The sequence below is a fragment of the Mercenaria mercenaria genome, chromosome 16 (assembly GCF_021730395.1).
Source record: "Mercenaria mercenaria strain notata chromosome 16, MADL_Memer_1, whole genome shotgun sequence".
In the NCBI taxonomy this organism is placed as follows: Eukaryota; Metazoa; Mollusca; class Bivalvia; order Venerida; family Veneridae; genus Mercenaria; species Mercenaria mercenaria.
This window is the reverse complement of record NC_069376.1, coordinates 69,469,705-69,497,413: the sequence shown is the minus strand read 5'-3', so window position 1 is coordinate 69,497,413 and position 27,709 is coordinate 69,469,705. Positions and strand designations below refer to the sequence as shown.

Sequence of the window (27,709 nt, the reverse complement as noted above, 5' to 3'; positions counted from 1 at the left end):
TGCTCACACAACTCCTCGGCACTTTCCGCCATTCCCACCATCGTTAGGAACGTACTGATTGAACAGTGCGTACACGACTTATTGGTCCATCAACGCATTGCTGGTGAAAATATGCAGTTGTAACTTTATGTATAAAAACTGTCGAAATAATATGACCTATTTGTTTCATCTTTACATTCGCGTGCCAGACTGGTATACTGATATTACAAAAACATCAAGCACTGTCTTATAAATTCATTAAATCCAGTCTGGAGGAATTGTTTATTTTCCTTATGAATACACTTAGTGCAGATGAAATACAATACTTTGGTTTCTCCCATTATGTTATATTCCCATACAATAATGGTTGCACGTTTATGATAAAACCATCTTACCTTATTGTAGGTATTGCAAATGAAAATAAAGAACACCACCTTCACTTTGTATGACCTATATCATTATTATGATATTAACAATACTAGTTTGTCAATTAAACCGAACTTTCGAGTTTGCAAAATACGTAAGTAAATGTAATTATTCCCATGATATTTGTCTGTTTTGGTTGTTAGAAGTAGTTTAGTTACTTTCTCAAGTTTTAGAAAATTCTATCCATACGCATTATATACAAAGTTAACGTTTAGAAAGGGATAACATACTAGTTTTCATATTTAAAACGATCGTATTGGAAAAATCATAATTTGAAACAATATACAATTGAACTTCAATTAGGAACACCTCTGAATAGTGGATGTCTCAACGAAGTCAGATAGATTCGTTACAACTAGGTCAGTTGCTCCTGAGCACAACGGTAGCTGCCGTTTTCATAACGGTCTTGCTCTAAATCTGTTCCAATGTAAAGAATGAGAAATCACTATTGACTGTATGTACGAAAAACGTCCGCTAAGGAGGGTGAGATTGAAACATGTGTACGAGTACGCAAAGTACATCCCTGTACATAATAAGTCGCGAGTGCTGACTATGCTGCTGTTCTGACAGAATTGTGTGGTTTTTCGTGTATACTAATAAAAGTGAGTTTAAATATACAGAAATGGAACAATTTATCTAGAAACTTCGCATAGAAAAAGAGGATACTCTATCAAAAAAGTCATACTCTAAAACAATATACAATTGAACTTCAATTACGAACACCTCTAAATAACGAATGCCTTTCCATTAAGACAGACGAATTCTTTACAATTAGGTGACTTGCTCCTGAGCACAACGTAAATGTCGTTTTCATAACGGTCTTGCTCTAAATGTATTCCATTGTAAAGAATGAGAAATCGCTCTTAATGTACTTTCTTCTTTATGTGCGAAAAACCTCATCTAAGAAGGATGAAATTCAAACGTATGAACGCTTACGTGAAGTAGGTCCCTGTACGCGAGTGCGAACATTTATTAGGTGGTTGGCAATACATCTTTTGACGCAAAATTTGATTTTACAACTTAAAAAACAAATGTGGTTTGACTAGCATTATAATGTTCTAAAATTTGTCAGGTATTCTCCTTTTGAAATACATTTTATACTATTTATAAAGTTCTGCATGTATGTGTACCCTTACACGAGTGTCATATACACTTGACAACTGCTGCTGTTCTGACAGCGTGTATGGTTTTACATGTATACTATAATAAAAGTCAGTTTATATATACAGAAGCGGGATAACCTATCTGGAAATTGTAGAAATTGGATAATTCGCTTAGTTTTCCCATTAACTACAACAAGGAAATTCATTGATGCAAGCATCAAAGACGCCGCCAAGTGTTGTGTCTGAAGTACATTTATTGCAATATGAGAAATCACCTAATTATTAGTTTGGTTATCTGACTGGTTACAAATTATCAACATTAGCACATAATACAATATATGTTATAAACTGTTAAAAGCTTGAAGAATAAGCATGTTAGAAAAGCATTACCATGCAATATAAATCCTCTACCTGCAATGACACTGACATTGCGAGAAGGGGGTCCCTTTACATACAAAATTAGAGTAAATATTTCACCAACTAAGGTCAGCACCTGTGAAAAGTTCTTATATGCAGGAGCATGTATATGAAGTTTCACAGAAATGCAGTTTGTTTGGAAATGAGGAAATGATGAAAGATAATTATTTCAAAATTGTGGTTCACAGAAACCATTATCTTTATTATCATATAATGTAATGAGTGATTTCTATTCACTGATAAAGTTTCATGGACCTTAGTCACCTACATTATAGATTTCAGAATGCAGATTATACAGTTTCCGTTGCCAAAACAACCAAACATTTTGTCCAAGAAAAGAATGATATAACATGAATAAACTCTAAATTGCCCCTATTCACAAAGCAAATGTCATGAATTTTTTTTTTTTTTTTTGGACGAAAGGTAAACTTGAAGTCCTCTTTGAACCGTAAGGTTACTAGGAATATGTCAGTGTGTAGATTCAAATCTAATATTACAAGAAATTTAGCAAGCATAATAACCCACTGGCAAAGTGTAGAAAATGTTCTAATGAAAATCATTTTTTTTTAAGTTAGACACGAATGAACTGATACAAAAACAAACTATCTATAAAAGTAAAAAGAAAAAGAAAAAAAAGAAACAAGTAACAAGATATAATACAACCAGAGCAACTGACTAGTCATATAAAATTAATGAAAATATAAATTCAACAGGGAAAAATCTATTTGAAAGTCACTGATGCTTTGATTACTAACCATAACGGTTATGGTCCCATGGCTTTTGATATTTTGATCTAACCATATTTTAAAGAAGTATTAAACTGTCACTGACAAATTCAGCCAAACGATGGCCCTTTATTGCACACCTTAGTTGACAGTGAATATCTGTAAACAATAAGTATTTGACACATAAGCAAAAAAAAGTCAAAGGTTAGAATCAAGATGAGTTTATAAAATATTTAGAAATATTCTGACCAGTTGTACATGTGGTCACAAATGGGAAACTCTATGCTTCAAAGTTAAGGTAACCATAACAGTTATATAAATATACAACTGCAAAATGAATCTGCAAAAATGTGCACATTCTGAAATTACATCACTGTACCTATACATGAACGCTCCCTTCTCCGCAATAGACCTCACGCGTTGCAGTATGGTATATCTGCGGTGTGTTCTATTTATAGAAAATTAGATAGGTAAGTAGGTCATGCTAAAGGTTAGAAATAGAAAACTTGACTTACAAAGTAACCTCCCTTATCAATAAATCGGATCAACATTTTGACGAAATAATAAATTAAAAAAATATTTTCTGCTCTACAAATAAAGAAAGAAAAGACAGATAACATTGTTTGATATCACATAATAAATTGCAGTACATACATTTCTTATGTTTTTTACCATTTCTTTTGTTTATTCACTAAAATCTATTGTGAAGTATCGTGGGTTCTTTTACAAACTATTCACTGTGTTCAGTTTATCATTCCGAAACTATTCATTACTGTCTTAACAGGGTCCAAAATAAAAGTGTATCCCATATACTCGACACCGCCTTCTGGCGGCGTTGAACAATAGGTTACACCGAGATTTGAACTCGGATCACGGGATTCAGAGTCCTGAGTGCTAACCATTACACCATGGAACCGTTGACACAGTACCCTAACACAGTACAGAGTGACCCGAATACAGAGACCAAATTGTTTTAAAGTTCCCCGTAAGATACTGAAATCGGCTTAAACAAGAAAAAATCCGCAATAAAAGGTTCTTGCACTTGTGCTATGCAGTTGTAAGTAAGAAGTAATAATTCTAAAGCATTGGCTTTCACAAATTTGGTCGAACTTGTACTGTTTTTTTTTTTACAAAAAAAATCGTTGGAAAAATGGACTTGAGCAGGATTTGAACTATTTATCTCTGTATAAAGCGTTCAATACCTTTTTACGACGCCAGGTACAGACTGGAATATGAGATCGAAGCATGTGTACGTGTACGTGTACGCGTAGTTACTTTCCGTGTACATCATCAGTCGCGAAAGCGGACATTTATTGAGTGGTTGATAATATACATAAACGCACACGCAAAATTTGCTTCAAATGTGTCAAGTGTTCTCCTTTACAATTACATTGTACACTATTAATTAAGTTCTGCAGGTATATGTGTACTCTTACATGTGTGTCACCATAGCAGTCCATATACACTTGACACTAGACTTAACTTAACACCTGCTTCTGTTCTGACAACTTGTATAGTTTTACATGTATACTAATAAAAGTCACTTTACATAATTATACAGAAATGGAATAATCTATCTAGAAATTACATTGTATATAGATACAGTGGGACTGCTTCTATCAATCTCCACAGCTGGTGTGTATACATGTTCTTTCTGAAACTTGCTGCTTGCAGTTAAATAATAGTTAAACTTGAAATACAGAACCTGCTTCTGTGTGTAAAAAAGCTGCAATGGTGTTGTTAACACCCACAAATATTTAACAGAAATACTGTTGCAATTCATTGTGCAGAAGAACACAAGATAAATGTCAAATCTTAGGAATTTTACTATATAAATCCATCCTTGGTTATCCTTGCTCTGGGAAAATAACAAATACTTTTTTTTGTACTTTCAGATTGTGAGAGAGGTTTCAGCAGTTGAATGTGTAAAGAGCACCCACCATTCACCAGTGAGCATGAAAGTGCTTAATGCCTTACTCAGGGACAAAAATTGAATGACTTTAATTTCAGTGGTGCAGTAAAGGAATGGTACAGTGCCAAAGACAGACACTTATATGGAAAAAAATGCCTATGTGTTGTTAGTGTTAGTACAAAAGAAGTGGGAGGACATATGTGTTGTTCGAAAATACTTATAAAAGAAGTGGACATCTGTGTAGTGTATATGATATATTGATGGTTATATGATTATGTGAAAATGTAGAAGTAATGAAATACATGTTGTTGTGTTGTTTTGTTTTTTTTTTGCATATGGTATACTTAATTAAAAAAGCACCATTTGGGTTCGACCCGCCCCTTACCCCGCCACGCAAACTTTACCCCAGCATCTTAAAACAATTCTGGGGAAGGGCCTGAATTATTGGAAACTCAAAGTTTTCCTATTAACTAACACCGAGATTTGAACTCGGATCGCAGGATTCAGAGTCCTGAGTGCTAACCATTACACCATGGAACCGTTGATCTTAAAATCAGTAGTTACTGGTACTGACCACTCATATTTAAAACAATCGTATTGGAAAAAATCATACTCTGAAACAATATACAATTGAACTTCAATTTGGAATACCTCTAAATAACGAATACCGTTCTATAAAGACAGATAAATTCCGCTTTACAACTAGGTCAGTTGCTCCTGAGCACAACGTATCTGTGGTTTTGATAACGGTCTAAATGTGTTCAAGTGTAAATAATGAGAAATCACAGTTGATGTATTTTTTTCTTTATGTACGAAATACGTCCGTTAAGGGGGATGAGACTGACACATGTGTACGTGTACGCGTAGCACGACCCTGTACATTATAAGTTGTGAGTGCGACATTTATTGTATGGCTGACTATACATAAATGTACATTGTATTTTACATGTTCCAAAAATGGTGATTTGACATAACATTATGATGTTCTTAAGGTATTAGATCCCTAATAGTAATGTTTACAAAATGGTATTTGCTTAGTATATTCTTAAAGGTGACCGAATTTCGCACTGTTTTTGCATTTTTTAAACAACTTTTACCGTGCTGTTTTTATAAATTTTGTATAACTTATGGTATCTCCTCAAGCTCAAGTAGAGAAAATTTCAAAGTGATGGCCACTATCCAAAACGTTTGCAGAGAACTCATTTTACCATTAATTTTAATAAAAGAAACGTCAAACTATTGGTAAACAATTATAAAACATAAAATAAAAATGTCAATATCATTTTTTCTAGGGTGCCTCAAGTAAACAGATTTAATGAGACAGAATTCTTACTTCAACATTGAAAATATAAGGTTGAATCCTGTGTTTCTGTTTTGAATTTTGCTTACTTCATTTAAAAATAACCTTGGGGCAGACGTAAAACCTACCTAAATTTCTTCCACAATATATAATCTAAAGAGTGAAAGCAAAATAGAGAACTTTTACCGCATGTAACTCAATATTTTTAAAGATGTGTAACTCTACCCCTTCTGTTTAAGTAGTAAATTCACTTTGAACAGCAAGAAATCGCTTATCAAATTAATTGTTTTTCAATTTTTGTACAATAAATCAATTATAAGTCTTGAAAGAAGTAAAAACTAACTAGAAAAAAAATAAAATAAGGAAAAAATATTTGGTCCCAGTAGGGCTTGAACCTACGCCCCCCTGAGAATTGCAGTAAAAGTAGGTAGGAATTGAACACTTCAAAAAGGAGGTACTCTGTTACGCTTCTAATACTTTAAGTTTGTCAGGTATTCTCTTTTTGAAATTTGTAAAGTTCTGCAGGTATGTGTACCCTTACACGAATGTCATATGCACTTACACCTGCTGCTGTTCTGACAGATTGTGTGGTTTTACAGTATACTAATAAAAGTCAGTTATTATATATAGAAATGGAACAATTTATCTAGAAACTTCAAAAAGAAAAAGTGGACACTTAATCTTGGAAGTTTACATAGTTTTCCCATTAACTAAAATGATAGGTTCCACCGAGATTTGAACTCGGATCGCAGGATTCAGAGTCCTGAGTGCTAACCATTACACCATGGAACCGCTGATGTTAATATTAATCAATAGTTACTGATACTGAGTACACAATCTTATTGGGAAAAGTCATACTCTGAAACAATATACAATTGAACTTCAATTAGGAACACCATTAAATAACGAATGCCTTTCTATTAAGACAGATAAATTCTTTACAACTAGGTCAGTTGCTTCTGAGCACATTTTCATAACGGTCTTGCCCTTAATGTGTTCAAGTGTAAAGAATGAGAAATCACTGTCGATGCATTTTTTTCTTTATGTACGGAAAACGTCCGCTAAGGAGGATCTATAGAAGCCCTGGAGGGACAATTTATTTCAGTACTTCCCACTTCTGACTGCTAACTTTTGCACTTCTCACTTACAACCTCTGGCCTTCCTACTTCCTACTTCTAACTTCCACACTTCTTACTTCAGACTTCCAAAGTTGGAAGTCAGAAGTGCGGAAGTTTGAAGTCGAAAGTCAGAAAGTTAGAAGTCGGAAGTAAGAAGTGTGGACGTTGGAAATCAGAAGTCGAAAGTCAGGAAAGTTAGTAGTCAGAAGTGCGGAAGTTAGAAGTCAGAAGTGTGGAAGTTAGAAGAGGGAAGTAAGAAGTCTACAAGTCGGAAGTAAGAAATGTGAAAGTTGGAAATCAGAAGTCGAAAGTCAGGAAGTTGGAAGTCAGAAGTGTGGAAGTTAGAAGTCAGAAGAGCGGAAGTTAGAAGTAGGAAGTCAAGAAGTTGGAAGTGAGAAGTGCAAAAGTTAGAAGTCAGAAGTGGGAAGTACGGAAATCAATTGTCCCTCCAGGGCTTCCATAAGGATCAGGAGTAGGACGTAAATGGTGTCCTTCGGTGGTTAAGTTAGAAAATTGTGTCAATCTTACTTACGACTGCATAGCAGAAGTGCAAGAACCTTTTATTGCCGATTTTTTCTTGTTTAAACCGATTTCAGTCTCTAACGGGGACCTTTAAAACAATTTGGTCTCTATTAGGGTCACTCTGGTATGATCATTCCAATGTACAAGTAAAGTGAACATTTATTGTGTGGCTGACTATACATAAATGAACACGCAAAATTTGATTTATGTGTTTTCACTAACATTATAATGTTCTAAAATTTGACAGGTGTTCTTCTTTTGAATTACATTGTACACTATTGATAAAGTTCTGCAGGTATGTGTACCCTTACATGTGTGTCACCTTAGCAGTCCATATACACTTGACACTCGACTTAACTCGACACCTGCTGATGTTCTGACAACTTGTATAGTTTTACATGTATACTAACAAAAGTCACTTTATATATACAGAAATGGGATAATCTATCTAGAAATTATAGAAATTGGATACTCGATCTTGGAAGTTCGCATAGTTTTTCAATTAACAAAAAATGATAGGTTCCACCGAGATTTGAACTCGGATCGCAGGATTCAGAGTCCTGAGTGCTAACCATTACACCATGGAACCGTTGGTGTTAATATTAATCAACAGTCAGTTACTGATACTGAGCACTCATATTTAAAACAATCTTATTGGAAAAAGTCATACTCTGAAACAATATACAGTTGAACTTCAATTAGGAACACCTCTAAATAACGAATGCCTTTCTATTAAGATAGATAAATTCTTCACAGCTAGGTCAGTTACTCATGAGCGCAACGTAACACTGTCGTTTTCAAAACGGTCTTGCTCTAAATGTATTCCATCGTAAAGAATGAGAAATCGCTCTTAATGTACTTTCTTCTTTATGTGCGAAAAAACTCACCGAAGAAGGATGAAATTCAAACGTATGAACGCGAACGTGAAGTAGGTCCCTGTACGCGAGTGCAAACATTTAATGGGTGGTTGGCACACTGGCGCCAGACCAGAAAGGAAATACCGCTGTACATGTTATATACCCTACCTAGGGTATAACATATACAGAGGCATTTTCTTTCTGGTCTGGCGCCAGTGGGTTGGCAATACATCTTTTGACGCAAAATTTGATTCTACAAGTTAAAAACAAATGTGGTTTGATTAGCATTACAATGTTCTAAAATTTGTTAGGTATTCTCCTTTTGAAATACATTTTATACTATTTATAAAGTTCTGCAGGTATGTGTACCCTTACACGAGTGTCATATACACTTTACACCTGCTGCTGTTCTGACAGATTGTGTGGTTTTACATGTATACTAATAAAAGTGAATTTATTTATAGATAAATGGAAAAATTCATCTAGAAACTTCGCATAGAAAAAATGGATACTCAATCGAGGAAGTTTGCATAGTTTTCCCCTTAACTAAAATGATAGGTTCCACCGAGATTTGAACTCGGATCGCAGGATTCAGAGTCCTGAGTGCTAACCATTACACCATGGAACCTTCGATCTTCATATTGATTGATAGTGGCCTGTACTGAGCACACTGTTATGTACTTCAGTAAAATATCGAAGATTATGTTATATAATACTGTTTCCAATTCAAATTAATTTAATTGTTGAAAGACTGTAAAGTTTTCAATCTGTTTTATTCCATTAACGTTCCGGCCTTATTGCCTTTATCTAAATGACAAATTTCTAGTAATTCTCTACATCATGATGTTCTTTCAATGCAGCTTGCTCAACAATTGAAATACAAAGCCGGAACTGACGTAACGTTGTTAAACGTCAATTTAATTGTTGTTGTGTTGGGGTTTTTTTTCAAATCATTTCCACGTCAGCAAGAACCATTCCCACACTCCTCCTCAATCCACCTTAGCATATATAGATATGTTCTTGTTTTCTTTCTTCGTTTCATCTATGTTTTACCCATGGAAGGATATATCAGAAGAAAAAAGAACGAAAGAAAAAATAACCCTAATCAACTGATATTCTCCCATTCATACAGCTCTCTTTAGCAAAAAAAGTTCTATCGAGACTTGAACTCGGATCGCTGGATTCAAAGTCCAGAGTGATAACCATTACATCATAGAACCAAATAGGTTATACAGGGGATGATAAAAGTTTATATGTTAGAAAAGTATCATATGACAGACAGACAGATATTTTATTGAAGACTTGTACATTGTACATTGTCTATAACACATAAGTCACATAAATAATATCAACGTGAAACTACACAGATTTCGTAAATAGTATCAACGTGCAATTATAAACAGTTTGGATAAGACATTATACAAATATAAATGGAAAATGAATAAGTAATTGTATAAACCTTTATAAACATTGTATATGGATATTCGATGGAGATGAACAAATTTAAATTTCAACATTTAGAACATTAGAACGTGCACACAATGCTTCTTTCACAAATAAAGCCAAATTAATAAGTTCGGTTCTGTTGGTACTAGTTAACAATTGGATATATTTAAAAACTGATGGTCTAACATGATATAGTCTATTGACATATTTTCGTCTTAAATCAGAATAGTATGGGCATATACATATAAAATGATACTCGCCTTCTAAATCATTTGTATTACAAACTAAACAATGTCGTTCGTGTCTGGGTATACTATTACCACTATATCTACCAGTTTGTATTCGTAATGGATGCACAGACATACGTAGTCTACAAAAATAAAATCTGAGGCTTCTTGGTAAAATATCAAGATAACATTCATAACCAAATGAGGCTTTGAATTGCCTATACATATGAAGAGAAAGGGGCTCGACCCCAGTCTCGCTCGAGGCGTCGTTTTACAACAGTAGTTGCCACTTTTGTTATTCACATTGATCACCCAGTTCCCAATATAACATTATTATAATATAACAAAAGTAAATATGATCAAGACATTGTCTTGCTTGTTCACTGAGGACATTGTCTTTATTGCTGAATACTTTTTTTGTATTTTCTGTTTGTCATACAACTGCGCATTAGAAATTTAATAATACGTTTACATTAACACTGTATATTAATAAATGTACAGGAATGATGAAATGCTCTTAAATCTGATCGTGCCATTAAAAGTCCATCAAGAGATTTTATAATGTGATAAAAAGAGTTAACAAAGACTTTCTCTCAATGTAATAAGTATAATATTAAATTTTACGGTCTCGGATTAGCTTTAGAAAATCTGCCATATTGTTGTGCGATTATTTGTACGGATTTGATTTAATTCTTTAATTTTACAAAAGGTTTTGAAATCTTGTTTGGGTTATAGAATGTCTTTAGAAGATATTATGTCCGATAATGTAAGGCATATCGCGGTCAGACTTTTACTTTTACACCACATGAAAAGCAATAGTTTGACAATTGATATACATGTTATTTGATCAGACTTTTGTATTGATTAATACTTTGATAAAATACCCCAAGTTCCATAATTTAGTTGACCTATTATATCCGGTTACTGGTGCACTTTTCAGTTAAAGCATTATGGTTTGGTGTGCCTCAGCATTCCCTATATCATTTTAATTTCTTAGTTTCGAGCATTTCTCAACATCTTCTATCTTAGTTCAAGCCGACTTTAACCTCCCTGCCATGGAGGTCTCCCGATTTTACTGGTCTAAAAGTATTAATTCTAAAATGCTTGTTTCCGTTAAAACACGCTTACGTTAAAATGACGTCACGTTAACGTGCGAAGACGTCAAAGTTTTGTTTTGTTGCGACGAAGAAAGAACGCTACTATATTTTATCTACTGTTTTAGATTAAGAGCATAGTAGAATCGAAATAATGTTAACAAGATCGTGTTTTACCTAAATCAATATACTCAAAATCGCTTATAAGTTGCCAGAATAATTCACTCAGGCTGCGCCCACGTGAAATTATTACGCGTACGTATAACCTCTTTCCGTGTATTAATAACGTTAAAACACGGTTTTACTATACGTTTTAAACAAAATATGCATGCAAACTGAAAAAAAAGGAAACTACAAATGTAAAACAATTTTCTTGGACAACACAACTGACAAGCACGTTCTGACCTAAGTTGTCCAAAAATTCCTGTCCAGGTTTCGGAAATGACACTTAGAATGGTGGCCAGGAGAGATAATCTGTGCTCTGTGAAAAGCATCTGTAAGCAGTGGTCTCCCATTGCAATAAATACTGCAAAGGGAGGTTACCCTTCTCGGAAGTTTGGCTGAGATCAGTTAGTAGCCCGTGTCGTTTGCAGTACAAACAATTCATTTCTCCAGCTTACCCATATGGTAATAATTCAGTCTCACTTCCTTTCGGCAGTTAATTAATAGCGTCTTTTGATCAGATCAAACAACGAACTTATTTACCCGAACTCAGTATACCACTTATCATATAATCATATAGAGTGTATCCTGTCGGTTCTTGTCTCTACAAATGTATATCGAAACGTATTTTTTGTATGCCCGCTATTTAAAGGCCCATAATACCTTGGTTTAAAATGTGGCTGCCACATTGTCCGTAATGAACGTTAAATCCTATTTCTGATAGTTACTTTCTTAATCATTTGTCAAATGTTTGAATATTTGTGAATATTCTAGAATGTTTTATTGAATCTATTATAATTTTATTACCTCCCTTTATGACTCTCGCTATGAAAGTGCATGTGCAATATTGAAATTATTGCTTCTCTAGCCATGCAAGTAAGCATAACATCTATTTGGAACCTTCTTCATCTGTTTTTAAGATAAAAATGTAAAAATGTTTAGCATTGTGGACCTTTAAAAAAATTACGAACCCTTTCCATCACCTCACGATTGGCTGAGAAAAGTATAGGTAGGCACACAAATGTCTTATAGCAACAGAAAAATGCCACTGCAATCTCAGATAGATGTCTCTATCAACACGGAATTCTCGTGCAGCTTCTCGACATTGTTCCGTTGGCAACAATATTTATCACTTTTCAATATATGTGAAATAATGTCAAAACTAACAAGATATATAATTATTTCTCAGTGTTTTTCAAGCTACCTAGATTTTAAGGGAGCTATGTATTTTCATGATTGGTAATGGCGTTGTCATATTTTTTGTTTACCGTTAGCATATTTGTTATTTTGTAATCGCTGTGTGGTTCGTTTATTTCATTTCTAAGACAGGGTGTAAAAACAAAGTTTCTTCTGTCGTAACACTGATATAATTGCCAAAAATAAAAAAATCTACGAAAGAAAACAAAATGGAAATAAAACAGAAACATCACAGGACGGTGAACTTAGAAAACATGAAACAAAATGTATTATATTACAAATTGAAAATAAGTACTTTAAATGCTTTAAAATAAAAAATAAATATTTTAGATAAAATAAATTATTAAAGAGTGGCGAAAGTTTATTTTAGTTGCGTGTCGCTTTATTTTTTAAGATATTGTGTCAGAGTTGACATTGTAGTGGATTAGCAGGATGGTATCAACATTGTTCTTTAAGATTGTCTTAATGAAAACATTCAATCAGAGGTTATGCGTTAATTGTGTGTGTTTCAAATTAGTGACAGTCATTAAAAGTAATTTAGCCTAATCCTATGGAAATAGTCATTCATAAGATTCATCAACTCAATTTTGTTCTACGTCAGAAGTTCTCATGGTAACATTTTATATGCATTTACATTTCTCACAAACCGAGAACTAATCGTCTTTGAGTATTATTATGAAATTATCCCAGGGAATGGCAAGTAAAAAATGGTGCATCGTTTTAGTGTAATCTTTTTTCGTATATTTCTTGCAGACGACACTCACAAAATGTCTGGCACGCGCCACCATGACAACGTTTATTTTCTCAGCATCTGGAACTACTTTCAGGAACTGTTTTACTCTGGAAGCAGAATTTCTTTTCTACCATTTATCACAAGTAATTATGAAATTACCGCAAAACTTTTGTTATTATGACACCAAATCATCTTGATTTCATACGAAACAATGAAAGAACGGCTGGCTCCTCATGTACACACATTCGATACATTCCTGATACAGCAGTGCGGTTCTGGAAGGGTGTTTGAGGATTGACAAAAAAGTATACTATCCATGGAAACTTTTTGAGGATATTTGACCCCGGTACCGGGGATGTAGACATCTCGGCCTGTAGGAGGGAGGGTTGACGAAATAAAAACTATGCTAATATTAGTATTTTAAAATATTTAGCTTGTTTTTTTTTTTTTGTACAAAACATTTAATCATTCCATAATTATTATTGAAATGAATGTAACGCCATGTATTCATGTTAGGGGAATCATTGCACATTATGATAGGTCGAAATAGGTGTCCATAGTGTCATTTTATTCCAGATTGTGTGCTTTTTCTCTTGTAATCCAGTTTTACAATGGCTTTGTATCAATTCTGATCTTATGATCTTACCATTGTCACCTTTAGCCTGCTGACAGCAAGTGGTTTTGCGATTGCGACCACTGTAGACCAAGATCAGCCGGCAGTCCGTGCAGACTGATCATAGTCTGCACTGTTCGCTATTCTGTCAGTAAATTTTCAGTAAACACCCCTTTGAATAAGAAGCGTTACTGCCGAAATTGAATGATGGGCCATTTAGAAATTTAGCAGGGTATAGGTTTAAATGAAACAATAATAAACTGTGTGTTGAGTTGTAGCAAACCATTATACGTAAGAAGGTAGGCTGAAGGTTTTACACGTGCACGTGCACGGCACAATGTTTAAATTTGGCACCTCAGAAACTTGAAACCTTGAAGAATTGAATATCCCTCAACATTCCGGATATGTCAGAGATTGGAATGTCACGTGGTCAATTAATGATAACGTGCATACTTTCGCCGGACGTCTGCGTGTGTATGTTGACACCTCGTATATTTCAGCGGACAAGATAAGATCGCATGCTAATCATGTACAGGAGGAATATCCCGCGGTGAATATCATATTATAATTGACGAAAATATATCAGATTTGGTCCAGCATTAAAACCACATGTAGCCATTCGAGCCCTGGTCAAACACAGGTTTTATAACCGCCGCGAGGTACATTGACTGCCTGCTGATATTCTTTGACCTTTGGATTTGTCCCGTCATTTGGATTAAAAGAGATTATCAAATATAAAGCGGATTATTGTTTATGATGATGAATTACGTACAAATAAATAACAACCAGACTTCTGCATAAATTATGTATGAATTCCATACGAAATCCATACGACTGTATCTTTAACTGTTTAATACCATTAAATCCTCCGTCATATATGATTCTATCAAATTTAAGTAAGCTTTTTATAATAGGCTGACAAACTATTCATCCAGTACGTTCACGAAACATATCTCTCTTTAATATAGCAAATATAAAATTTCTTTAAATCATGAAGATTTTTTCTTTTATGCTGTTTTCTTTCCTTTTTCCTTTTTTATTATTTGTATTTGATATTATATTGTAACATAAACTACACCATAATATTTCGAAATAAATTGCCACACCATAATCAAAACTAGACATTTTTGACAGGTTTGAATGCCTTATAAAAAATTGAATATAATAAACACTTTCACACTCTCATAGAATATTTCTCGTTGTGAAGATATTGGTCTTAGAAAATGGTAGCAGCGTGCAATTAATTTCGAAATGCTGGGGTATATATCTAATAATAAGTTAATGCAGCTGTTATGCGGAAAACCCTATATCAAAATCTCGGTTGATCACCTCTTATAAAGAATGAAGTCGGTTATTTTACATGAAAAAATGTCCATGTGCCCGACAAACTTACTCAGCTCCATTCACTATAATATTTCATTGAGTTTTCAATTTGAATAAAATGGTATTTTTACTGAAAATCATTAAATTTTGTGTTGTAATTCATCATTATTGTAAATATTGGTGTCACTAGGCTTTTAAAAGCTTTTTTATTTATTTGGCGAGTGTATAATTAAACAAAGAAAACTCCGTTATGCGCACTATAGTGAATATACCCGTATCGGTAACTGGTACCTATCCGATTACACTACCTTTTTAACGTCAAACAAAGCCCCTCATGTACACAATTCTGCGGGGGATAATATACGTTTTATGAGGCGGAAAGCTACAGACAAAATGTTTTTGTAAACACATGATAAACAATTAATAGTAGTGTGTGTCGTATTTTATGTCCACCGTGAAATATGACAATTTTGAAAATGAAATATACATGTAAAATCAAAAAACCTTTACATGTGGTCTTCACGGCTTATAAAATCTAAACAATTTTGATTTCAATTACATTTAAAATAATTCTTGTCATGGAACAATATACTAGTAATTTATACAATTTCCCTTTCTTCCGGCGATAATAAAAATTCTTTGGTTATATTCGCTGAATTAATGTTGTATGATTTATGTTGTCCAGAAATAAGGCTGATTCAGCATTTAACAGAGATAAGCCTACTTTTTAACGTATAAACTTTGGGTTCCATGTGGATGAGTGATGAATGTCGTTTCTTTGTTCCATGTCGAATTGTCATCGGATCTTGCCGCATTTAGAGCTTATTGTACGAAGGCCACTCAGCAGGCTTGCAAAACGTTCGTGGATTTACATAAGGGCTTATTGAATACCAGGGCGGGCACCTATATAACATATTTTTACAAAATCTTATGCCGGTATCCGTGTCATCGTTTCCGCTAGAAGCAACTCTACCAAGATGACGGCGGACGTTACACAAGAAATTATGGCCTCACAGTCGGGAATATTTTAACTAAATCGATTCCCTCTTAACGATCGCGAAGTAAAATATAGTACTGCTGTCTCGTTTTAGAACCATTATCGTTACATGACTCAATATATAAATCGCCGGTCCATAGTTTGTGCTAATGACTGGTCAATGGTTCAACATTACATTTTGCTGGGCTAACGTTAAACCTTTTAGAAAAAATATGAACATTTATTGCTGACGACATGTAATACTTACTGGATGACTTGCAGGTCAATAGTCAGATCTATGAGGCCCTAGTGAAATAATGTTAACTATTGACTTGAAGGTTATTCAATAAGTGTATACACTACACAACTCAGACTTTACCAGCATTTTAATACTTAAAACATATCTCCTATATAATGCTACTGTCTTTTTTCAAATGTCTTCCTTTTCTGTATACTAGTATTCCTGAGCGTGCTCGTCCTCTTAAATAACTTGACAATAAATGCCCAAACACATAATAACATTAAATAAAAATAATGCATAAGACATTTTCTTGCCAGTTTTTTTTTCTTTCTTTCTTTCTTTCTTTTGTGAAGTACGTAAGACATTTATTGAAATTCAATGCTTTGAGATCATTCAATGTTTGGAACAGGTACGCACAAAAATAAACAAATAAAATAACGTCCCGCTATAAACTTAAATGCCATTGTATAAAGAAATAGCGTATTTATTTATTTACATGTGAGACACACTTGAAGAATAAAATACTAAACTCTATTGCAATGCAATGTTTTTGTTCATATTGAGTTTAACAATTTCTTTCAATGTCTGAATAAAGAAATATATTGAGCGTACCGTTTTGTCAAAAAATTCCGCACAAAGCAAACACGTATTTTTTGTCCCAGCCTGCAGACGAGAAGTTCGATTTTTTCTCACGGATACAAAGTATGAAATAAAAATAAACATAAGATATTGACCTATTATGTAAAATGTCAATATTACCAGCAAAGTAAATATTCACATTTTCCCTCCATTTTTACAGGTATTCATTGTCTTGGACAGGAGACCCCTATTCTAACCATTTTTTACTGCATACCCATCACGAACCTGGACATATTTTTGGCCCATTTTTACCATGATGTACGATTACAGAGTATCACGGCGAGAATTACTTCCCTTTGACCAGAACGCACCTAAGCAAATAATCGGAAACCTTTCTGCAACTACCACTGCTTCCATTACTACAACTAATAATAATAATAATAATAATAATAGCATTTGTATCTATTATTGACAAGACAAGTATAATATTACAAAATTATAATTCGGCAAAAGGAGTTGTGATCGGTTGTCCATGCGGACTAGCAGACGACAAGTATCATCATATCCCAGATAAGGGCGACTCTTCCCAAAGACCATTAATCAGTTGTATTTATTTATTTCATCAGTTTAGGTTTTTGGGGGGACATTGAAATATTCAGAGGGAATTAGGTTACCAGATGTAAAGCAGCTTGCACCGGTCACACCCAAAATACTGTTCTGAACTTAAGTTACGAGAAACGGGGGTCGAACTAAAGACCCACGAAGTCCCACGTCCTAACGAAACTGAAAACTGAAACTGATTAATTTGATTAAACGCCTATTTTTATACAATGACATATTCAATGGCGGTGTACATTTAATTTAACAAGCCTTAAGAATATAAATGATGAAATGTAAAAACTAACAAAAAATCAAAAACTCACCTATTGTTATCGCATTTAAAACAATTATCAAAAAATTAAAGCAATGCCATGAAGTCTCTAAGATACAGTATCTTAAGATTTTGTTTGAATGTGCTTTTGCATAATGCTAACGGCAGTTCATTCCATTGTTTTGGGACCTTCTATCATTGAATGTTTTGCACTTGTTGTATGGAACAACATAACGACATTCAGAATTTTCTGACGATATCAAACCTTGTCTACAAGGAACATACTCTGTCCCACCGCTGTACAATTGCGTTTACTCTATGGTTCAGACAGGGTTAAATTGATATTATATTGGCTTGCAATGTACGGATGTTACAATTATGTGTAAGTTTTTTCAGGGTATCTGTAGAAAATGATACACTTTAAATTCGAAGATGTATAATTTCAGCATTTTATCAGCTTACGTATTAGACTAGACACCTAATTTCTGTTATTATGTTATTTTTTTTTTCTTTTTAAAGACATGTTGTAAGTTGCCCTAAATATTTTACCAATTCATTAAATTTATCTCGAGATATTTAACTCCGTGCGGTTACATGGTTATATCCATATCTCTTAATGATCTTGTGCCATTTTAGACAAAAGATTCCTCTTTGTGTGCTATTCCGAGTATTGTCTTAGCTAATTAACTTTATTTATCTAGCAACTTGATCTTGTGAAACTAAAGACCCGCTCCGTTGTGTCTCTGCGGCTTAGTGGTCTCGAACAAAGGATCGTTCTTACGATACTATCGGTTTGGTCGAAGTCCATGTCCTTTTGTGTAATCGTAGAATGAATAACACAGATTCGCGCTATAAACTGTAATATATGTCTGGTCTTGTTTTTGTTTAACCAGATGGCCTAAAAACTGCGTTTTTCACAGTCAAAACTTTGTTTAATGTCCAAAATACTATTTATCACGACCATGATTTTATAAACATGTCTTATATTGAAGTATGTCCCACTAGACTGTCTAGTTGGCACATTAAATGACCATTTACATAACACTCTTGTGGTAACATTTTTTTCTACATTCTGTTTTCGCAGACCTGCTAATTTCAAAACTTTTTGGAACTTATCTCGTGCAATTTATCTACAACTTATTATTATGCGGGTTTTGGTCAGACATATAGTAACAATCATCGGGACTAGAAATTATAACTTGTGTACATTTTCTCTACAGTATAACACATACGGTGCGTAAGATTGTGTCTTCTTCATACATTACCAATCATATCATGTACCATATACGTTACTTGTTCGATAACGTTTTTACATTACTTAAACGTGGCTCAGGTCACATCAGGCGTATTTATTTCCCCTTAAGAATAACTAGTCTCTAAATTTAACATCAATTAATTACTCTGGCATTGATATTTCTCTCTCTCTCTCTCTCTCTCTCTCTCTCTCCCCCCCCCCCCCCCCCCCCCTCTCCCTCTCTCTCTCTTAATCCAATTTCTTTTTGTAGAAAGTATGTTCAAAACATTACCACGTGTTCGCAGCAATGTACTCACAGGTCAACGTTCATATGTGAAGCCTTTACGTCCTGCTATTAACTACACAGGTTTGTCGTGTCAAATTTATATAAAAACCAAGTATTCTTGTATAACATGGCGTCAATAAACGTGCCTCATATTTAAGTGCCACTATAATTTAGAAATAAAATGTCAAGTCAGTGTCTAATGTTTTACGTTACCTGCCCGCGTAGTGATTGTTGATCCTTTGAAAAACTTAAGGTTTAAGGACTATATAGTTCAATGGAAGCTGAATGTCACATGTTGGACAACGATTTCATAGGATAATGTGGTAAGAAAATAACACAACAACAACAACAACACACACAGCAAATCAAACGCTTTAGTATATTTCTTAAGAAAGATGGACAACAGAGTTTGGGACTAAATTTGGTTGTTTGGGTAGGGGACATGGGAAAGAAGACTTTTGCTTTCTTTTTAGTTGCACTGCAGCAGCTCCTCGTGATCTTCCAAATTACTTGAAGTTGACAACGTCGACGACATCACTGACGTCACAGCAGGAAGCTGTTTGACGTAACGGCAGTTAGTTGAAATACAATTCAGAGCAAAACACTCAACACTCAATAAAACTTCTTTTTTTCATAAAACAATTCACGCAATTTAATGTTAGTATATAACTCTTTTAAGTAAAAACACACCAAACTGGTTTTTGCATTCAAATTTAAAACAACTCACTCAGAAAACGCAAAAATATGTAACTCGCACTTCAATTCAGTACTTTACCTCTATGTATAAGTCTTACATTAGTCCTTATTTCAGAATTTAATTTCACTCATTTCAAGACCATAACAAAAATATCCAAAAACGTAATCATTCTTTTCTCTAAAATCATTTCTATATTCAGAAATTATGCTTTTAAAACGAAATTTTACTGAAAAACAAACATGGCGGCCATAGAGCCGCACCGCCGCACTATTTGAGGTATGCAAAGCGTTTGGTCTGTTTCAGATATTAATCTCTTCAGGTTTGTAACAAAGCATTTTGGCTAAGATTCCGTTGTCCTTACCAACAGCTTATAACAAACATGTTATAACAAAACGGTAAACAATATCAGACGTTATTGCCCATTGATATGCAAATACTCCCTGCTGTCGTAAAAGTAGTCCCCGTTAATTAATAACAGGTTTTGGATAGAATTCTATGTTCTAAGATATTACAATAGACCCTACTACACTTAATTACTGCAAGACTCTTTCATAACCATCTTTGTTTCGTCGATATTCTATCTGGTTTGAACGCCCAGACACGTTAATTCTTTTCTATACCAATGCACGAGTTGCATTTATCATGGGTTACACTGACCGTCCAACATTATACATTTAAATGTAAAGAGTATATACAGCTTTACGTTATTAGTGTAAATGGTCTGATATTTTTAATATCAGTAAGTGTTTTATGTATGTGGAAGAATTTGTTTATGTTAAAGCCCTTGAAGTATCCCATTCATTACCAATGTAACTAGTTTAATAGGGGTCGGAGAGTCATTCCATCTGTTAACCATACAGTATCATAAATGGCACATACACTAAAGAAAATTGGATCGTTATTTTATTTTACTTATAAAAATGTTCGCCACTGGCTCTAAACAGAAGGGTAAAGCAAACTGCATCGAATCCAAAGTTAAAATACTGTATTTAAGTTTAAATATTAGTTATTCTAATACAGGAGTTCAGAATACGTACAACGTCTTGTCAGACTTCTACATTCTGTTAAAAACTTTCTGTTTAATGAAATCCTGAATTAAATCGTTAAGCTAGTAATCTTCTTAGTTTTTGGCACAATCTTTTTGAAAAATCACAAACTTCTATCGCTAAATCGCTAAAATCACCTTTTCTTGAACTTTTCTTTTCTGTAATGATACATAAGCTTTTAATAATACGAAAGTCCCATAAGAGATTATGGTAATATATCAGAATAATAAGGCATTTGATATATATGTCACTGGCTCATTTTTTTGTCAAGGGATATATTATGTGATATTAGCTTTTTCCCCTATCAAAATCAAGTTTTTAAGTTGCGTTTATGAGAAGCTTTGTTAATTTGAAATAATTTGTACATCGTTAAACGTTAACAGTCAAATTTGCCGTTACATAGTGTTAAAACAAGTGTGGTATATGTGGGCGGGGCCACAACCTTTCAGGAGGCGGTGATAACGGTTTTTCACGTGGAGAGTGCGCGCTACCTCGCGTTTTGAGGGTAGGTAAAATGGGCGGAGCTTAGCTTAAACCCGATAATTCTTTTGTAGTGGAAAATGTATAGTTCCTTTATCAATAAACTTAAGCACAGTGAGGCTACCGTACTTCTGCTGGCAGGATATATAACACTCTAGTTCTGTTAAACACATTTACTTCAACTTAGTGAATAAATTCTGGAACTAAAAAATACGAAGAAAAAGCTGTTCATACGTTATAAATTAGATTTAGTAAAACGTTCAATACACAGAGTGAAACTATATCGTGTTAACGTGATATTGGGAAAATCTTAAAGTCTACACGAATGAAGTTTATATAGGAAGTTTAAAGAATTTTAAACGTTTTTCTGTATTTAATACTTTAGTTTTCTTTTAGTACGTGTGTATACTATCCTATCAGTTAACAATGGCAGCTCCATCTATCACTCAGAAAGACACGACGTTCACTAAAATATTTGTAGGAGGACTTCCATACCACACCACAGGTAAATACAACTTCTTTACTTACCGTAACTCATTCTTCTTTCTATTTTGATTGTATACGCAATCCGCCGTACTAATACATGTAGTTGTGGTGACGTATCACGGATATTCAGCTTCAGCTATACAATCTTACCCAGGTGCAGGTAATTTTATTTAATGTAAACAAGCAATTAAATGCGTTTTGGCGCATTAAGGGTACATTTACAACGAATTGCTCAGTTTTTTTTGTTATTTCCTTTGAAGTGAAAAGGAATGCAGCATTAAGGTTTCAAAACAATGGTACGATATAAATTCTACTGCAAGTCAGCATGCCCTTTGCATATTACAAAAATGCTATGGTGTAGGACTTACAGTGGGAGAAAATGTGTACGCTGCCCTGTGAGCAAGGGGTCCCGTGTTTGAGCCCCAAATTAACAGCATATATTTCTCACACTTTGACAATAGTTATTGCCAGTTCTACATTAGACAGTATATATCTTAGCAATTTATTGAAACAACACTGATAAAAGTGGAGAAGTGTTCTATTAAGTCTTAAGGAACAATATTTACTCACAAAAATAATTACATTTAAGTAGCACAATTAAGAGATATTTAATAAAATAAAGATATGGCAGCTGTTGGGCTCCTTCAGCATTAAGAATCTGCAAGTATGTATGGAATATTGAATAAATATACATGTGGTATAAATGTTCGAGAGAAAAAAATACTGTTCATCTTTCTTCTTCCATGATAGATACTGTTAAAGGTTTCCTCGAGTAATAAAAGCTACACCTTTTGTAATGACATATAAGGGTGTTAATGAACATTGCTAAGAAATTAATGTTAAATTGTTCTATGATAGTAAAGTATTTGGTCTCAGAATTACGAAACATAGATCTAGTCACTGATTTAATAGAAACATAAAATTGGTCACTAAATGAATGGAACCATAGAACTGGTCACTAAATAGGTCTGTAACCTGCACGGACAAGTCCTTGAATTAAAGCCTTTTCTTTCAAAGCTAATATAGTCTTCTCTTTAGGAGTTCAGACAAAGTCAAAATTGAAATGGCATCACTGTTAGTGTAACGTGCATTTAATTGTTTAAGAATAATATCACTTACCGTGTTTGTCCTTAAATTTCACTTACCGTGGTTGTCCTTTGATTTCACTTACCGTGTTTGTCCTTTGATTTCAGACAAATCATTACGAGAATTCTTTGACAAATTTGGAGACATAGAAGAAGCAGTTGTGATAACGGACAGACAGACAGGAAAGAGTCGAGGATATGGATTTGTAAGTGAATATTCATTAAGCTAATTTGCATATCATTTGCATAAGAGTGGAGAAAAGTCTGAATCTTCGAAAAAATGTGATTCCCCTCTCCTTTGGGGAAAAAGGTGTTTGAAATAGAAGGTTATTTGTGTTTTTGTTCTCTTAAAAAGTATGTGAGAGAAAAGTTAGTCTGAAAATGGCAGTAGAATATTCGTGGATATTAATTTGAAAAAATGTAAAAAAAAAAAAGTATGGATTACAATCCGTGCCATTACTGTAAGTAAGGCGTGTGTTTGCGGTGATTCCGTTTTTATACTTCGTGTTTACAGTAGTATATGAATTTTCTCGTAGATAATTAGATCCTTTTTTTTTTTGGTCACTGGTTTGCATGCATTTCACCTTGTTCTCCGAGAGTTTAATTTCTTTCTTTTGCAAATATACTCTCTGTCTTCCAGACTGACAAACATGTTGGTTTCTATATAACACTCTTGTTTTTATATCTTCGAGTGGAGTGAGTTTGTTTTCTTTTTGCATTTATATACCAGTGATGCTTCTGATTGTTTGGAAATAGACAGACTCTTTTGACTTTTAGAATATATTTTTGCATAGATGTGTTCGTATTAAAAAAACTGCAGCGGAAATGCCCAACATCACCACATATATTTTCGCTATAACAAATTATTATATGTGCAACTGCATTAACAATTCTACGGAAATCAAACATTTACTGTTGAATATATACACAAAGACTTTTACAGATACACACTAACTTATAGCTCCGCACCTGGCCCTGAAAAATTAAATGTGATAAATTAAAACATGTACACTGTTCAATTAAGCTTTAAGGCTGCAAAGGTCGAACATCGTTGAGTAATATAACAGACCCACATTTCATCAGTCAGTACATAAACACTAAGGGACCCTGCGGTATTTCAACAGAACTTGCTGTTTCTCATATACATATGGTTTCGTTCAGAGGAAATATGCCAGGGATGTACAGAGTACCACATATGCTCATTCCTGAAGTCTCTCTAGCCGAAAATGTGAAAACCACAAACACATGTCTTTTAACATAATTCTGATAATGGGTGTCGGGAGAACTATTTTTTCTCACTTTTTGAAGCTCCAATAATCTCAAAACCGTATCTATCTTTGAGCAAAAACGAACAAAGGATACTACATATACACTACATATTATATGACACATACTATGAGTGGTAAAGGTGGTCGAACTGACTTATTACCGACACGTCCAAGGAATTGTCTGTTTGTCAAGGCCGAAATGACATATTACACATAAACATGTGGTTCAAGATATGTACTCCAAACATCTTTGTTTGCAAATAACAGAGTCTGACATGGGAATGCTTCCAAAAACATTTACACACTGCATGTTTCTGCACAAAGTACTTAAAATACATTTTATACCTATGTAATATTGATAATTATCATGAATATGTTGGAATCATGCTGTGAAGGCAGTCAGTTTTCGCTGATAATCTAACATTACCATCTAACAAGAGAATATAAGTGTTAAAGCTATTAAAGCGCCGTGAGTGAAATTTTACGATATTTCTTTTAGTATACAGTTGTAAAATTCCAATCATACTGGCGGCAATATATTCTACTTTTGTATTTTTTTGGAATTTAGACTTATAAATTATGATAAAAGGTTGATATAAAATTGTTATTGTTATAAAAAAAAGATGTAGGATATTAGCATGATATTGGCGACTGCACGTGTTTATGAGATGCACGAATATCCTCGTTTTTCAAGATCCTGTTACTTACTTTCGTGTATGTTTTTGATACTGAAATATGACAATGATAATATGCATACTTGTTACTTAACAATTTGCAGATTAAACGGCCCCTGCCAACAAACTGACGAAAAAGATCGGAATTACCTCCCTTTTTGCTCAAGCGAACTTGTAAAATAATAATTAGAACGACTTTTCCATGTAAATGAATGTGTTGATGATGAGTTTTAAAACATTTTTATAATGAGTTCGGTTGATGTGACTAATTTACATTCATTGAGTTCTTTTTTGGACGTCTGTATTTCGTATTCTAAAAAACAAACTTTATTGTCTCAACCTCGAAACATTTTATTACAAAGTTATTGCACACAGAAAAGTGAAATTTATGTAGAACGGATATAGCAAGCTCATTTATATTATTTACTTTAAGAAACAAACTATAAATCTTAAACCACTGTTCAAACAAACATGACACATGCTTGTCGGTTAAGGGGAATTGTGTAATGTGTAACTACTTTTTACGTGAGTCAGGTTAAAATGTATATAATGGACTGACAAAGCTTTGTTTTTCCATCGAAGAAAAAACAGTTAAACTACACCACAAACATTTTTCAAAATACGTTTTAAAGCTTGTTTGCGTGTTAAACTTTGCAACTACGAAATTTAAAACTTTAAGCACAAAACGCCCGTTATGTTGAAATGATTTAGTAGAAAAAAAATAACACAGTGTTTAAACGTTTAAAGCAGACATCGATATTGGGTATTCAAAAGTTTTGTAAGGGGTTATTTGACAGGCGAAAAACCTTTTAACAAAACAAGAGAAAAGCTAAACAACACTTATTGTGTGACAAAATGGATGTATAATAAAAATCACCACCCGTTTGAAATGTTTTTAGAATGGGAAACATAATATAGTTTGAAAGTCGTAAATGGTCGAATATAGATTACATTTTAATCGTAACAAAGGGTATAGAAGGATTTTCTGTAAACAAACCATAAGAAAGAAGGGTCTTAAATGTTAAAGTAGACCTCCATATTTTAACATATAGACAAAGAAACAAGATAAGTTTTCATGATTTAACATCTAGATTTTGACAGCCATTGGTTGATTTTAATTCTTCAATTGTTGATGCTCCTATTGTTTTGATGGGGAACATAAATTTCGTCTACATATGCTTCCTTAATTAATACAAGTGTTCAATGCTTTTTACAAAGACGAAAAGCTAAACACTCCAGAAAATGCTTTTGCCAGAAAACAATAGCTTCAATGACGGTTTGTAATTAAAGATAAAGTAGTTATAATACCGTAAGCATTAATTGATTAAATAAGTTTTATTTCCAGACATAATGTATATATAAGCATTTGATCGTTCCATCAAACTATGTCAATTTGCGGTCATAAATACCTAATAAAATAATATTTGTATATCATTTTACGACATTGCCCGGGGGACCATAGAACGAATTACGATACATTCTCATTCTCAAGTAAAAGAACAATAAAATGTCAATATTTTCATGTTTTTGTAAGCTATTCACTTTTCCTCCCATATAAAATACGATTAGTCACCGTATTGCATATTTAAATGTCGTAAAATGTTAATATGGAATTTTGGATTATAGGAAATATAGGGTAACAAAGATGATCAGATAGACAGAACATGTTGTTATTGTTACTAAATGGTTGTTGTTCCCGTCAAAATGTACAGTTTTGCTCTTTTGATAATTAATGATCTTCAAAAACCTTGTTCGTTGACCGAAAGATATTTGTTTTTCCTCTACCCTTTTCAAGTACTGATAAGTTTTTTTTTGTGTGTTTTATTGTTTCTTTTTTCAACTTCTGTCTTTGCTCTCATACTTTTTTTTACTATCTCCCCTTTCTACAGGTGGACCCACTACTTATCCGTTCCTTCCGTTGGACCATTCTGTTCTTTCTGTTTCACCCTTTTGCTACTTCCGTCTGACCCTTTCTCTCCTGATTCTTTTTGTCCTTCTGTCTAGACCTTCTTCTGTCTGGCCCTTCCGCATCTTCTGTCTGACCCTTCCGCTCATTCTGTCTGGATATTCCTCTCCTACTGCCTGACCCTTCCGTTCCTTCTGTCTAACCCTTCCGCTTCTTCTGTGTGACCCTTCTGCTTCTGTGTGTTCCTTCCACTCCATCTCTCTGATCCTTTTTCTCAAGCTTAATACTTGTTTTTCCATTATAAATAAACTAAAGCAATTAAACAAGGTCAAACACGTCATCCAGTTATATAATAACCTTTAAATCCAAGTTCGTCACCAGTGTCACTCGAACATTTCTAAACATGAACCAAATGAATCAGCATGGAACTTCAATAACATGTATGCTACAGACATTTATCCTATTACAAGGATAGGATTTTTGCCATTTTAACCTTTGGTAAAATGTTTACTTGCCTGGAAACCTCCTGCCAAATGATATAACTCATTACAGATTGTTTTCGTACCATATAGGCTAGTTTAGACACTTTTCATAAACAAAACAAGAAACGAGAGTGAAGTGAAGTGCAAGGCATTCTATTAGCCGTAAGAGTTTTGCTAATTCCTCTTAATTTTGGGGCAAGAAAAGTACTCGACAGATGGAATTTTGCTTTCTTATATTCCAGTG

The 27,709-nt window shown here is 33.8% G+C and overlaps 1 protein-coding gene and 4 non-coding genes across 8 annotated transcripts in view; 1 reads left to right on the top strand and 4 right to left on the bottom strand.

Annotated features, from left to right (window-relative positions):
* Window positions 1-3,494: 3,494 nt before the first annotated feature.
* On the bottom strand, window positions 3,495-3,566 carry Trnaq-cug (transfer RNA glutamine (anticodon CUG)). Its single transcript has one exon. It is a non-coding gene; the product is annotated as a tRNA-Gln (tRNA).
* A 3,016-nt stretch (window positions 3,567-6,582) lies between these two features.
* On the bottom strand, window positions 6,583-6,654 carry Trnaq-cug (transfer RNA glutamine (anticodon CUG)). The gene has a single exon. It is a non-coding gene; the product is annotated as a tRNA-Gln (tRNA).
* A 1,365-nt stretch (window positions 6,655-8,019) lies between these two features.
* Window positions 8,020-8,091, bottom strand: Trnaq-cug (transfer RNA glutamine (anticodon CUG)). The gene has a single exon. It is a non-coding gene; the product is annotated as a tRNA-Gln (tRNA).
* Window positions 8,092-8,915: 824 nt separating this feature from the next.
* Trnaq-cug (transfer RNA glutamine (anticodon CUG)) lies at window positions 8,916-8,987 on the bottom strand. The gene has a single exon. It is a non-coding gene; the product is annotated as a tRNA-Gln (tRNA).
* A 12,676-nt stretch (window positions 8,988-21,663) lies between these two features.
* Window positions 21,664-27,709, top strand: part of LOC123540704 (RNA-binding protein 24-B-like) — a 46,344-nt gene continuing 40,298 nt past the window's right edge. For 3 of the 4 annotated variants that reach the window (XM_045325941.2, XM_045325939.2, XM_045325938.2), the window contains exons 1-2: window positions 21,665-22,069; window positions 23,244-23,341. In XM_045325941.2, the coding sequence (XP_045181876.1) occupies window positions 21,991-22,069; window positions 23,244-23,341 (177 nt within the window). In that variant the 5' untranslated portion in view covers window positions 21,665-21,990. Of the gene's footprint in view, window positions 22,070-23,243; window positions 23,342-27,709 lie in introns of all 4 variants that reach the window. The other variant, XM_045325940.2, reaches the window with a different exon arrangement.